General features: G+C 52.6%; 1 protein-coding gene across 4 annotated transcripts; it reads right to left on the reverse strand.

Moving 5' to 3' along the window:
• Nucleotides 1-123: 123 nt before the first annotated feature.
• kifc3 (kinesin family member C3) lies at nucleotides 124-14600 on the reverse strand. 4 transcript variants are annotated; one of them, XM_077562764.1, is made up of 19 exons: nucleotides 14353-14598; nucleotides 9490-9613; nucleotides 9099-9220; nucleotides 8361-8426; nucleotides 7222-7323; nucleotides 6369-6596; nucleotides 6146-6295; nucleotides 5908-6055; nucleotides 5702-5832; nucleotides 4386-4497; nucleotides 3932-4101; nucleotides 3767-3871; nucleotides 3468-3598; nucleotides 3266-3389; nucleotides 2081-2210; nucleotides 1770-1999; nucleotides 1560-1712; nucleotides 962-1091; nucleotides 124-416 (listed from the first exon to the last, which is right to left on the reverse strand). In XM_077562764.1, exons 2-19 carry the CDS (start codon nucleotides 9569-9571, stop codon nucleotides 394-396), a joined length of 2337 nt encoding a protein of 778 aa, XP_077418890.1. In that variant the 5' UTR covers nucleotides 9572-9613; nucleotides 14353-14598; the 3' UTR covers nucleotides 124-393. The 4 variants fall into 4 exon arrangements, with proteins under 4 accessions (XP_077418890.1, XP_077418888.1, XP_077418889.1 ...); XM_077562762.1 differs by having other exon boundaries at nucleotides 5908-6295; nucleotides 14353-14600; XM_077562763.1 differs by lacking the exon at nucleotides 14353-14598 and adding an exon at nucleotides 11804-12001 and having other exon boundaries at nucleotides 5908-6295.
• Nucleotides 14601-14646: the final 46 nt, after the last annotated feature.

Consider the following 14646-nt stretch of genomic DNA (forward strand, 5'->3'; position numbering starts at 1 on the left):
GTTTCGTTAAGAAACGGCAAAACGTTTGTCACGCCGTTTTGATACAGTACGACGGACAAAAAGCACAACGCTGCTCATTTGTCACGCGGGCCAAACATTTCCCACAATTCATCACACCTGAGGAACATTTGGAGTTTCCACCTTTATTAAAAATCACATAGAAAAAGCAAAGCAATCAAAGATTTTTGTCAGTCAGTTCACACACCCGAGGAAGCCCAAATATGGTTGACCTCGCGTATTCGCTCGTCTGATTGGCCGGCTAGAGCGAGAAGAGCGTCCCCATTGGGTGCAGACTTCAAAGTCCAAAATCGCTTGAAAGATACAAATGGTCTAAAGTGCAAGAAATCAAACACTGTTGTCATGTGGTCGTCGTCGCCACGGCAACGCCGCACCTCACGCCGCCATCTTCAATCGCCCTGCGGAGAACAAGTGACAGGTCAGGTGATTCGCTGTGGGTGGAGCTCCGTGAGGGAGGGGCTTCCGCCAAGCAGCTTTTAGCAAAAAAAAAAGACCGCCCACCGCCGCCTAGAAATCCATCTGCAAACAACCAATCACGCCACAACTTGAGGACACGGGGGCGGGGCTTACAAGGTGGCCATTGTGTGGGCAAAAGCATGAGCGAATGGAGTGGCGTTTTGCGTAAATGTTTGCCATCACATGATCTTTCCGCAACAACAATCGTTGGCGCATTCTCGACACGTCTCCTTATTTGGCGTCTCTCTCGCTCACATTTCCACACACGTCAACATTTCCTCTCGACTTCTTTCAAGTGTCCACCGTTTGGAAAATGAGGCCCAGTCAGCGTTTTGGATGCCGGTACCAGATGTGATGGGGGCTGCCACATGCTATCGGGGTGGTCCGACAAATGATCCGGTCGAAACATCGTAAAGGAAATATCCAAGATGTCGTAAACGGCGAGGCTACAATCCATGACGAAAGCCGCGCGTGCGCACACACGTACCCGTGGAAAGTTGCGAGCTGGATTTCCGTCGAGAGCCGCCGGCCGTTCTGGAGGCGGAGTTTAGGGAGGAGCCAGCACTGCTGCTACGAGATAAGGGGAGGGGCCCCGGGGTCAGGGGGGGCGAGTCCATCTGCACGCACACACGCAAGTCATACAGTCAAGCCCCGCCCACATTTTCAAGCAAAACCCCCCGACGGACCTGGCGGGGGTGTCAAAGGTCATTTGAGCTGAGGCCCAATTGGATCTCACAACAATCTCAACAAACAAGGAAACATTTCCGATGGAGGTCAATTACTGCAGCTGGTTGGAAATTTCCACAAGCACGTTGAAGGGAGCCGATTGGTGGACATTTTGAACGGAAACTTGCCAGCCAAATGTAGACGGGACAAATCATCATACAGTATTTGGTTCGAATTTGAAGAGAAAAAAAACCCAAAACCTTCCCCAGCCGCAAATGCACACAAAAATGGGAAAAAAGTTTGGCGTTTGGCACCGATCTTGCCAGGAAGACCAAAAAGCGTCATCCAAATTCCAATTTTTTTCCCCTTCAAATTCCAAAGTGGAAATTTTCTTTTTATTTTTATGGCACTCAGCTGACCTCCAGGCTTTGGTGCGTGGGCGAGGACGAAGCGGAGCGGCTGTCGGGCCTCCTGGAGGCGGAGCTTGAGGCGTTGAGCTCCACGCTGCGAACACGCTGCGCAAACTTGAGGGAACACAGCGACTCGCTCACGTTGGCCGGCGAGGGAGACACCTGAAGCGCAAAGCGGTGAGTCGCGCGCACACGCGGCTCCACGGCGGCCGCTCGTACCTGCACCATCATGAGCGTCTTGCTGTCCCCTCGCAAGCTGTCCTGCAGCAGGAAGGTGAGCCGCGAGTTGCGGAAGGGCACGTGAGCGCGTTTGCGGCGCAGTGCGTCCATCACGTCGCCCAGCGCCGACAGAGACTTGTTGATGTGGCGGGCCTCGCGCAGGCGCCCGCCCTCGGCGCCCGATCGCCCCACCCGCTCCGAGCCGGCCAGATCCACCAGGTTCAGCTTTCCTGAGGGGGAAAGGGCAAAGGTCGTCAGGCGGCGGCAGCAAGCGGCACGAGCGAGCGGCGCCGCGATGGCGCCGACGTCACCTTGCGTGCGACTTCCCGTGGTGCCGTTGAGTCCCGCCACGCTGACCATGAGCAGCGCGTGGGAGCGAGAACTGCGCTCGTTGAGGTCGGTGCACGCCGTCGCTCGGCTGGCTCGGCCCGCCTCCAGAACCTGAAGTGTACAGGTCAGAGGTCACGCGCTTTGGATGCCTGCCAATGATCTGGACCGTTTGATGTTCGGGAGCGGACGGAAAACGCTGTTGCGTGGTCTACGCCGGCCGGACGCGCAAGTCCAATGGTGGCTTAAGCTGACGTCTGATTGGCTGCTGATTTTCCCGCCATCGCCGTGCGTTTGCGAGCGCTCGCCATCCAAATTGGATAAGACGTGTCGGATCTCGACACTTTTGGATGTTTTCCGTTGGAATCGCCAAATTCCATCATGACTCTGGACATCAGATCGAGCCCACCGTCCCAATGGGGGGGACGCCACCGACTTGCAACACATCAGCGGCATTTGCGGCCGCCTTCAAACACTCGCACCCCCCAACCGATGGGCGGGAGCGCGCAGGCCGTCTCAAGTCTCTGAAATGCTCGGGAAAACGGAGACCGACACGCGACACACTTGCACCCATCGATGGGAACGCGCAACCGAGAGTCACAAAAGGCGCGAGAATTGGGACGTCGCAAACAGGAAACGGAAACAAAACGGATGTGTGAAAAGCAGGAAATCAAAAGTCCCGCCTCCTCCGCGGCATAGAGCCCATATGTAAGAAGTAGGGCTGAGCCAGTACCGAAACCAGGGTTCTTGAAGGTATCGGGTGGTCGTGGCAAACGGAACGAGAAAAATGCAAACTTGTCAATCATTGCTTGCAATTTGAAGGAAAAAATTTTCTTGTTTTGGGGAGAATTCGACGGACTTGTGGTATCGGTATTTGCCATCAGTAACAGCAGAGTACTCGATCGGTCAGGGGCAGAAAAAAAAAAGCTATCAAAGAATTGAACATTGATGGTCCGTTTGGCAAGTGGAAATGACCTTTGAGCTTCTTGATGGATGCAACAATCGGTCAAATGACAAAACGTTCATTTCAAATAGCAACATCGAGAAAAAGTCTCAAAAGACAAAATGGGAAAAAGTCACATCAAATGTAAACAATAAGGTAGAAAAAAAGGAGAAGAAGAAAAAGTCAAAGTTGAACGTGCGGGAGGCAGCGCTCGGTCGTCCGTTACCTGGTTGACGTCGTCGAAGGTGCGCACGGCCACGCGCGTCAGTCCGGGCACGTGAAGTTGCCCGCTGCCGTCGGGATTCATCTTGATGTCCAGCTTGTCCGCCGGATGCTCGCCAAGAAGGTCCCTGGAGGGCGCGCACACACCAGCGTCACCGGCAGCCGGCCAGCCAGCCAGCCAGCGGCAGGAAGCGACAGATGCTCACCTGAGCGTCTCGTTGTAAATCTCCAGCATGCTGACGCAGATGTGGAACTCCCACTCGGGACTTTTGTCCGACACCCGCGAGAAAAGCAGACGCAGCGCTCGCTGGTTCAGGCCCGGGTCCGACGCCACGCCCTGACGCGCACACACATGACACACGGTCGGCCTGCGTGCCCGAGGCGATGTCGCAACCGCTTGTTTGGCTGTCACCCTGCATCCATTTGGCATCAACGCACGCACACGCATGCACGCACGCACGCACGCACGCACGCACGCACGCACGCCCATCAAGCCCACCCGAACCTCCATGGTGTAGGTCTTCCCCGAGCCGGTCTGCCCGTAGGCGAAGATGCAAACGTGGAAGCCGTCCACGCACGACGTGACCAGCGCCTCCACCTCCTGGAAAACCTGCCAGCAGCCGGCGTCAAAGCACTAGCCGTCTCCAAAAAAGCAGTCTGGCTCGCTCACCTCTTCCTGCGTGGCCTGCGGCGGGAAAACTTTGTCCAGGTCAAAGGTGGTCACCTTGCCCTTTTCGCCGAGGTACAGGATGCCGTCGTCGTCCGGGTCAAAGGTCAACACGCTCTCCTCGTCCTGCGCGTCGCCGACGGGACGAACGCGGCACAACACTCGGATGTTTCCTGAAACAAAAGAGATTTCCTTTTGGTGTTCATTTAAGCCCAACAGCCTCGTGTTTAATCCAATTGAATTTCGTATGAATGAAAAGAAATGCTGATTTTAAAATCTGGTGATATGAAATTTTTGCGTTCGAATCGCCGTCATCAACTTTTCCTATAGGATTTGTGAAGGGGCTTGAAATGAATGCAAATGGGCAATTTAAAAAAGAAAAAAGAAGCCCAACGAGTGCGATTACATTTGATGTGCGGCCGGCGTCCATCTTGGAAGTGTCGCAAGGTCAACCAACCTTTGAGCTGGACCAGCTGGTTGTGGATCTTTTTCCTCAGGTTCATCTCGCGTTTGTATTTGTCCACAAGCTTCTGGTTGCTGACGCTCACCTCGCCGATCGCCTGACAGATCTGAGAGTGAGAGAGACGGCAACCATGTGACATTTGACGAGCGCACGGAGGCAAATGGCGTCCGCGTGATGGCGTCCGCGTGATGACGTCCGCGTGATGACGTCCGCGTGATGGCGTCCGCGTGATGGTGTCCGACGTGATGACGTCCGACGTGATGACGTCCGACGTGATGACGTCCGACGTGCGGCACGCGTGTGTGCGTTGTGCTCCTTCGCTCCAGCGTGCGTTTGTCCGCAATCAAGTTTGCGGAGTTTGTGGATGTGGTCGCGACTGCCGCCACGCAGGCGCCCTCTAGTGGCAAAATTTAATTCTGTCAAAAGAGGCCCTAACCCTAACCCGAAAAGGAGGCGTGGCCTTGCGGCTGCACGAGGGCGTGGCCGCGCCTGCTCAAGCTCGCCGTCGCCTGACAATCAAACTTCAGCTTTTTTGAAATTGCTTTTTTTTTGGGACGCTTCCGTGGCAACTTCACGTTTAAGCATCACATTTGCATGTCATGTTTTGTCTTCAGATGACATTCAAATCAAAATTCAATTTGTGGACAAACGTTCAATAACAACAATAATAATAATAATAATAAAGCCATAAACTGCTGGCTCAAAAACAAGCCAGTTGGTCTCCAAAATTGGACCCGGCCACCGACTGGGCTCAATTTCCACACAAAAGCAGCACATTTTTGGAACAACAAAATGTACAAATGCAATTTTTTCCGCTCATTTTTGGACTTGGAATTGATCAATCGAGCAATTGAATACCGTTGCTACGTTTCTTGGAACAGCTTTCCATCAGACAATTGCTTTTGATGCGATTTTGTGCTGGTCAGAGAGCGTCAACATCAAATCCAAAAAATCTCCCATGTCGTGTCATTCGTTCCCAATTTGAAGTTGGACAATTGGAGGAAGGCACACTGGATCCGCTTTCTTTCACCGCAGTGGTAGCAAAAACAATCGCAAATTGGCATCTTTGCACATTTGCTTAAGTCAAATTAGAGATTAGCAAACGGCATTTTTCAATGCATGCTGCGTGTGGGCCGCTTAAAAAAAAGAGACAAATTTTGGCCCCCGGGCCACAGGTTGGACACCCAAGAGTTTGTGACGCATCGCTCGATGCTGTGCGTGCGTGCGTGCCTGATGGGGCCAAAGGTGACATCAAAATGAGGCGAAAGCATGTCTGGCGAAGGGAAGGAAAGGTCAAAGGTGGCGCTGACCTCACGCTTGGCGTCCTCGATGGCGTCGCGCAGCATGGCGGGAAAGTGGTGCACTTGCTTCTTCAGCGTGTTGTAGTCGCTGGTCAGCGTCCGCAAGGCGGGATGGAGACCCGACAGCTTGCTGCGCACGCCTGGAACACGCACACACAAAAGCGCAGATCGGGCCGATGAGCGTTAAGCGGTCGAGATCGGTCGCCGGCTCCGACCTGCCAGGTTGGCGTGCACGGCCTTCATTTGGCTCTCGGCCCTGACGAAGGCTTCCCGGACCACGCGCTCCTTCTCCTCCTTCAGCTGCAGCAGCTCGCCGTCCAGACGCTTCTGAGCGCGCCCCATCTCGCCGTCGTACACCGCCACCTGCGAGCAAAGGTCACGTTGGCACGACCTTGACGCCAAGGTCCACCTTTTCAAAGCCATTCGTGTTTTGGGGCGTGGCCCGGCGCGGACCTGCGTCCTGAGCTGAGCGCACGTCCGCTGCGACTGCTGCAGTTGCGTTTCCATCTCTCTCAGCAGGTGGCGCTGCACGCAAACTTGCTCCTGCAGCAAAGCGTTTTGCACGCGCAGCCACGACGCGCACTCGCCCGCCGCCTCCGCGGTCTGACGAGCACACGGTTCACAATTAACAGGAGCGCGACACCTGTGCTCCGGCAGGCGTGAAGTGCGGCAGTACCTGGAGGGGCGGCGGCGGCGGCGGCACTTCACCGAGGTCGCGCTGGCAACGGGCCAGATGCGGCGCGGCGAGGTCCGGCGGGGAGGCGGCGAGGTCCACTTGCCGGCGCAAGGCGTCCACCTGCGCGCTTTTGTCCAGCACACGTCGCTCCACGTCGGCCAGCTGCCGCTCTTGCTGCCGGCCGCGTTTCTCCCAGCCAATCAGCTCCCTCCGCAGAGTCTCCACTTCCTGGGCACACCTTCCACATCGGTCAGCGAGTACAAATACTTCCCGACTGTAATCGAGTACATTTGGCAGCTAACGATCACAAAAGTGGGAAAAGAAAAGGAAAACTCAGCCACGATGTTGTAACTTGATACGTTTCCGCACATCAAGACACGTTTTTGTCAACGTATGTCGAAAAGAAGAACAACTCTTTGAGATGAGTTGTTGTTGTCACATTTGAAAACGATGAAGTTGACTTAATGCGCTTCAAGTTTCAAAGTAAAAGTCACGTCAAAGTGGCGGCCGCGAAAGCGGCATGCGTCATTTATGGAATATTCGACGGCCTTGAGTGAAGTCAATCAATTGTTGGATTGAGCAACTGTCATGTCAACGCAACACATCGGTCCGACATCCGACACGAATTGCCGCTGGCTACAACTCGTACGGTTACGTTGCAGCAATTGAAACCTTTTGGACAATTGGAATTTTCTCGCCTCATTTGATGAAACTTACAAGCAAATTGTTAACAAAGCGGCCTCATTTAAAGTGTACTTGACGCGAGTGTGTATTTTCGGGCACACTCGTGTGGACTTGGGCCTGCCGGTCGGCCGGCCTGCCGGTCGGTCGGTCGGTCGGTCGGTCGTCTGACCTGAGTGCAGCCGCAGGCGCCCTCCGAGGAGGTCAGCTGTTGTTTCAGACTTTTGTTCTCCAGCTCCAGAAGCTCCAGATGCTTCTCCAAGTCCGTCGCCCCCTGCAGGAGCAAAAGCCTCATCGCATCCTTCCAAAGCACTTTGCAGGAAATTCCTCCCCAAAAAGCACCACAGATCATTTGAAGGAAACAATTTGGGATTTCAAATTGCATCAAATGCGTGAACATTTTCTAGGATCTTTTCTCTCTTTCTCGGAGATCGTCGCCGCGTCCTGTTTTGCTTTTGCGAGCAGAAGCGCTCGTCAATTTCAGCAAGCAAGTCATCCTTTTCATAAGCAATCTGTTTGTTTGGGCTTGTAGTCAGAAAGCCGACAAAACACGAAATGACTGCCGAGCACGACGCAGACTGCGCTTAGCCGCTAACGGCCGATTCACATCGATCGCGCAACGGCCGCGGGGCCTTTTCCGTACGGCGATTCGCACCGCGTGCGTTGCGGGAGCGCTCCGGGTCCGGAAATCTGCGGCCGCCGGACCACAAGATGACGGGGTTCACGGTGGCGGGTCGAGTTGACGCCATAACAAGCGTGTCCGATTGAGAAACAATAGCCGCATGATATCGTTTTGGACATGATTTCTGGGACTTCTACTTGGTACATTTCCTGTTTAAATAGTGTTATTTTGCCATGTCTGATTTATTCTGAGCTTGTTTTTTTCTCTCTTAAAACCCCTGGGCGTTATTTTATTTTGAAATGGCTTGGTCAGAACCAACAAAAAGCCCAAAAATGGTCAAGGGGTTAAATGTCCGACTCATGTCATGCTACGTAGTTAGCTCGCTTTCCTCCCCAAAAAATGAGTTTCCAAACGGTTTTATTTTGAAATATAGCAGATCTACCGACGCTCGACTTCCTGTCCGGCTGGTGTCATTTTTTCAGCTTCACGAAAAAAAAAATGGAACGCTTGCGGAAGCGCACTGCCGCTGGTTTGAATGGACCCGCAGACTGGAAGGTTTTCTATTCCTTGCGGCGGCCGTACGGAAAAGGCGCCGCGTCCGTTCCGCAGTCGGTGTGAATCGGGCGTAACGATGGCCAGGGAGGACATCGGACGTCCGCAACATCCGTCAAGCGGCGACTTCGACTCACCAGTCCAGAGCAAAGTCCAACCACTTCTTGCCTTCGCTCCACAAGATTCTTCTCCGCTTCCTCCACCTACACACACGCGCGCGCGCACGCACGCACACACGCAACGAGTATCAATTTGTGGAAAACATCAAACTTGAGCTCATCAAGATTTGACGGAACATCTGAAAGGATTTTTTTGTTTTTGTTTTGTTCTGTTGTGAAGGATCTAGAATGGAGACACCAACACACGAGCCATCAAACCACACTTGGCTTTTGTTTCTTTGAAATCACAACTTTCACGAAACAATATTTGGAAGAAATGAAAGGGAATATTATTTTACACTTTGCCACCAAGAGGAAAAAAAGTAGCAATTGTTAGTGGAGGTCAAATTCAACTTCACACTTGTCAAAAAGGTCAAAGGCCTGACAAAGTTTGGCTTGAGCCGCATTAGCCCGCAGGCGCTTCTGAGAAAGTGTCTGGAGCCAAACGGTGGCAACTTTTGGACTTTTGGACTTTCTGGACGTGCTTCTGGCACCTCAGCCCAACTCAGCCCAACTCAGCCCAACTCGACAAATGGTTGTCTGTCGCCCTCTGTTGGCTGCACGGACACCAAGATGGGAAGCGCTCAAAGCAGGAAGCGCAAGGAGGAGACGCGGCAGGACGGCGCCAGGAAAGGCCGCCCACGCCGTTGCCGCGCCGTTGCCGCGCCGTTGCCGCGCCGTTGCCACGCCGTTGCCGCGCCGTTGCCGGCGTCTTACCTGGATGAGCAGCTGCTGCCCGACTGCGTTTGATTGGCTCAGCTGAGAGAAGGCGGGGCTGGGCAGCGACAGGAAGGAGGCCTCATCCTCGCCGTCACTCATCATGAAGTCCAAAGAGCTTGCTGCACACACACACACACACACACACACACACACGCACGCATGCTTTTTGTAACTATATTGGAGACTTGACAGGCACTTGCGCGCCGTGTTGTGCACGCGCATACGAGCAAGACGTGCGTCCTCAAACATGATTGGCTCATTGGAATCCCGTCAAGGAGCCGGAAGCAGCTCCACCTCGCTGTCCGCTGCGCTAGCAATGCTAACGGCGAGCGCACAGCGGCGAGGTCACGTGACGCAACACGAATGGCCGCAACAAACGTTCACGTACCGTCCAATGAGAAGTCGTCCTTCCAGAGGTCCTGCAGGCAGGGGGCGTGGCCGAGGTCCCACGTCTTGCGTGCTCCGAGCATGACCCCGGGACCGGACGGCGCCCTCAGGCACGTCTGCGCCGCCTGCAACGCAAGAGCTTCTTGAGGCAGGGGGCGGGGCTTATTCTCCCATGCGCTCTCAGCTACTCAGGTTTTTGTGCGGTGCTGATTTCGGGCAAAGCCAAGCGAGCGCGAGCGTGCTGACACTTTTGGGTTTTTTCTTTCAGACAATCACGAGCGCAATCGGCACGTTTCAAAGTCAAACCAAAAAGACCAAACTTTGAAACGATGCCACTTTCAATGTGTCTTCATGTTGACTTCATTTGAAGTTCATTTCTTCACAAGTTGCTTGATGAAAAAAAGATTTGGGCATTTTCAATTGAAGAGAGAGATGAAAAAAAAAGTTTGCCAGGATTGGGACTTTATTCTCTGAGTTCAAGTGAGAACGGTCACAATCCTGCCAAACCTTTTTGACTTTCATCTCCGAATTGTCACTTTAAAGTGACAATTTTGAGATTCAAGTCAAAACTAACCCCCCCCCCCCTTCACGGGCCCTAATCCTCTTCCTCTTCCGTATCAGTCAACAAGTTTCAAATTCAACATTCTTCCATCTTGGGATGGGTTCAACTCACTCGTCGCTGACGGCCCCCAAAATCCCGACAGCCATCCGAACCCAGAGCCGAAGCTTCGCCTTTCAAGTGCGAGCCAGGTGTGCAAACCACTAGGCCACTAATACGAGTTGATCCTGTCCAACAACAAGCACAACGCCAACAAGTCGGCCATTGTGACGCCGGCATTCCTTTCGTTGGCAAAGCTGCCAGAGTGCAACGTCGTCTCACACGCACAAAGCAACCGACCAACGCCGAGCGAGTCGACTCCACATTCAACATGAAAGCTGACATTTGGATTTCAGAGCTTGCAATCGAGCACGGTTGACCAATTCCAGTCCTGGAGGTCCGGAGCGGAACCGTCGGAACTTCAGGGTTGTGATTGTATTCAAATGGATCGACTTCTCTACGCTGTTATCAAATGTGATCGGCTGATGACGGTTTCTTTTGATTACTGCGCCCTCTGCTGGTGTACTTTGGACTTGCATCGTGTGACAGGAAGGTTCTTTTCATCGAGAGCGACGCGAGTCAGTTGAAGGAAAGCGACGGAAGTGTGAGGTTCGGACAGCTCGCGGAACGAAATTCCTAACGAGCCCTAAATTCCAGGTGAGAAGGCCAAACGGTGCCGACGTCATTTGAGGTCTTTTATGTTGTCGAGACACGTTTCATCAAGAGTATTTTTTTCACCCCAAAATGACCTTCCTCAGCGGACGTGAGCAATAAACGCTGTCGGTCGACTCGTCGAGTCTTTCTGAACTCGGAAGAAAACCTTTGGGGCAGTTGCACGGAGTCCTGCGGGTTTTAGATGTTGCCAGCCACGAGCACACCTGATTCATATCATCAGCATGCCTAAGAATGATCCTGATCTTTAGCGTTGATACGCAGAAACATCTCAAAGCTTCAGGATTCCGGACCTCCAGGACGCCGCCACCCCTGCCTGACGTCGGCATTTTGCCAGTCACGAGGGTTCGAGGTTAGGGCCAACATGCTGGCGGGGCCCCGCTGAAGTGAGCCGTTAGCAACTGTCGGGAGCGCGACACCGACCCACCGACCCACTGACCCACGGTTCGAATCGATGTGTCAAGCTTTCTGCAGCTGCCGTTTGCCTCTCGTCAGCAGCAAAAAACAACAAAAGCACGACAACCTCTGCGGGACTTTTTAACTCGGCTGCCGTCAAACACACAAAACACACAAAACGGTGTCAAGGAGCTGCCGACTCAGGTTCCTCGCGTCACACGGGAGGCAACGCCCCTTAAAGGCGCAAGTCCAACACAAGAATCCAAACGACAACACGAGTGACTTTGGACTTTTGTCCCGTCGTCCTCACGTGATCGCTTGGCCTCAATTGTCAGGAAAAAAACATGCACTTCTTCGCCTTCTCTTGCTTTTCAGACAACAGAAATATGCATATATATTTTTATTTTTTATTTTTTTTTACATGACGAACAATTGGAATGCAAAAAGTGCTGCTGGCAGCGTTCACGGGAGGGGGCGGGGCAATTTGGTTTCCTTTCAAGACACATGAATGCGATGGACGAGGCCTGATGCCGCTCACAAATCATCAACACACACACCAGCCTGTTGTAGCCGCATGCTAACGCAATAAGCTAACCAGATTTGACGGGAAGCATCGCCACGGAAACCCCACAGACGCTCACAGTCTTACCTCCGTCCAGCCTTCATCATCATCCTCCTCTTCCTCAGTTCAGCCTCACTGTGACACGCAGCAGCAGGAAGTGCATCGACACTGCCCCGCCAGACGCACACACACAAACGCACACGCACACGAGCGCGCTTTCATCCTGTCCGTTCCCCCAGCAACAGCAGGGACAGCGTTACAGCTTTAGCTCCGCCCCTCAACCCAATCCAATAAATATTTCAACAGCCAGCCAGCGCCCTCCCCCAACGTGCTCGTCACTCACAATTTGCATCAGCCGTCAAACGCCGCATGTGGACGAGGCGTGCAGCAAAGACAAGCCCGGTGGTGTCAAAGGTAGGGCCCTCGGGCCGGGACCGGCCCGTCCGACGCGGAACCGCCGGAGCTCGGACCCAGCGCCGCTTGAAAATGAGGATTTGCTGACTGACGTTGGCTGAGGCGCTCGCAAAGGAGAGCCACGTTAGCTGCTCCGTTGTGTAAAGTTCTTGCATAATGTCCATGCGTTCTGGTCGGGGGTTCCGCCCTCAACCACTTCGGCGTAATGACCTTCTTACTTGCAGCCTGTGACATTTGCAGCAGCCGGCCGTCTTCTCGTCTTAACTCGGTTGGAATGTCCCCCAAATGAAATACTCTAAAGTCCCCCTCCGACCGTAGCCCCATGAGTTGGATGGCACGTTCAATCACTTTGGCCCAGTAAGGTGTGATTTTTGGACACTGCCAGGAAACATGAAAACGCTCCCACAATCCCTCCAACATTTGCCATATTCGGCATTTTTACTCCGACGTTCCTTTACTGGTGGAGTGATTTTTTTTTCATGCAACATGCAAAACCTGCAGGACTGCGGCCCTCGATGCCCACTTCCGGGCTTGTCCAAACATCCATTTTGAATCTGGACAGCAAACTGACCCGACATCAAGTCAAGATGTCGGCGGCAGAAGAATGTGACGGGTGTGGTCAGGAGTCAATCGGTTGCGTCCGAACGCCAAGCCATCGCTTTTGGATGCCGGCGAGATCATTCCAAAATCAACCGTGCGATCGTCCACAACAACGGATGAATGGTCGCTGGACGGCTGGACAATATCAAAGAGCAAGTCCAAACAAGAGAAGACCACCTCGTGTCCGCTCCACTGCAAGTCACACTTCAAGACATTCTTAACCGATGGTCAAAAAAGAAAAGAAGAAAAGAAGAAAAGGCCTCGTCAGACGTCAGACGTCACAGATTCCGAGCGGAGAAATCTCCAGCAGCGGCGAAGCGACACTCGTCCGCCTCACAAGAGCAAGACGGACGCTTCATTGGCTACTCCAGACAATCACAAGCGTTTCCGCCAACGACGTCAATGGCAGAAACGTGCTCACGTGTTGTTGGAAAATTCTGCCTGCGTTAAAAACCTCGCGGATGTTACACGTCTTTTCCTTCACCGCCGTCGTCAACGGCCTCATTTGACATCGCGTCCGCGCGTGATCAACAACTTCCAAAGTCAATTGGCCGATCCTGCGGGCCGCGGTCTCGGATGCGAATGAATGCCAACGTAGCGACGATCTGCCGCGGAAGGCGAACCGTTGACCGTCTGGCCAATCACCACAAGTCACATGACGAGGAAACGCACAACATGAAGGACACGCGCTAAAAATACACACTTGATTCAATAGATTCCACTGTCGGGTGACCGCAACATCTGCGTCTGTCCACACACACACACACACACACACTATTTATACAGTTGAGCGACACACCCTGACACACACGCCAAACCACGCAGTGTGTGTGTGTGTGTGTGTGTGTGTGTGTGCGTGTGTGTGTTCCAGATGTTCCCAGACTAGTGGTTTTATTTCAAAATACATGAGATAAGGGCGCCCCACTGTGGCCTTTAAAGACATTACACATCATTTATTTTGTAAAAAATAATCATAATCATAATTAATAGCAAGTCTAAGAAAATGTCGTTTCAAAGACAAATGATGGCCAATAAGTTCAAAAAAATACCAAAGTATTGTTCTTTTTTTTTTTTAAGACAGCAGTTTAAAGATTTGATTTCATTAATGATGATTTAAGCAACATTCAAACATTCTTTCCACTTGACTTTTAAACTTTACGTTGTCTTCGACCTGAAATTTGATGATGTTGGTTGGAAAATGGAAGGATGAAAATAATTTGGACTTTGGCTGTGCTCGTTGAGTGTCTGCATGCCTTTTTTTCTTTTCTTCTTTTTTTGGGTCCATGCAGCCTTTTGATTTCATTTCTATGACGTCATATATGGCAGGCTGAAAATCGATCCGGCAACTCGGGACAACGGTGACGTCTTCGTCATGGCGTCATTAGGGTTAAATCACGTGACCACGGACGCCAGCTGTCAGTCAAACGAAACACCCCCGTCTCCATGGAGACACGACCACGTGAACCTTTTGTGACGTGAGCAAACACGAACGACAAAAAAAAAAAGGAGGAAAGTTCTCGAATGACAGAGCGTTTGTCAGCGTGGAACTTTCTCGAACGACGAGCAGACACAGACAGACACGCAGACACAGACAGACACACAGACGACTTTTGTCGTCGTACCTTGTGTGAAAGGCGGCGACTCTTCTTGTCTCGTCGTCTCTTTTCTTTTCTTTTCCTCCGGTGACGTGTCGGTCGCTCGCTCGGTCAGTCAGCATGAATGCGCAGCGCGAGTTCAAGTTTGGACTTTTTTTCCCCTCTTAGTGCAAGAGACTCGAAAAGCGTTGGCGCCAGTGGAACTTGTCATTTCCGGTGGCTTCCCGCCGCTGCCTTCATGGACATGCAGACATGTGGGAAAACACATGAGCCACGTGACAAGAGATGATCGTCATCGTTGTTATTCTGTGCACGTGTGAC

The sequence above is a fragment of the Vanacampus margaritifer genome, chromosome 4, assembly GCF_051991255.1.
Source record: "Vanacampus margaritifer isolate UIUO_Vmar chromosome 4, RoL_Vmar_1.0, whole genome shotgun sequence".
Classification (NCBI taxonomy): Eukaryota; Metazoa; Chordata; class Actinopteri; order Syngnathiformes; family Syngnathidae; genus Vanacampus; species Vanacampus margaritifer.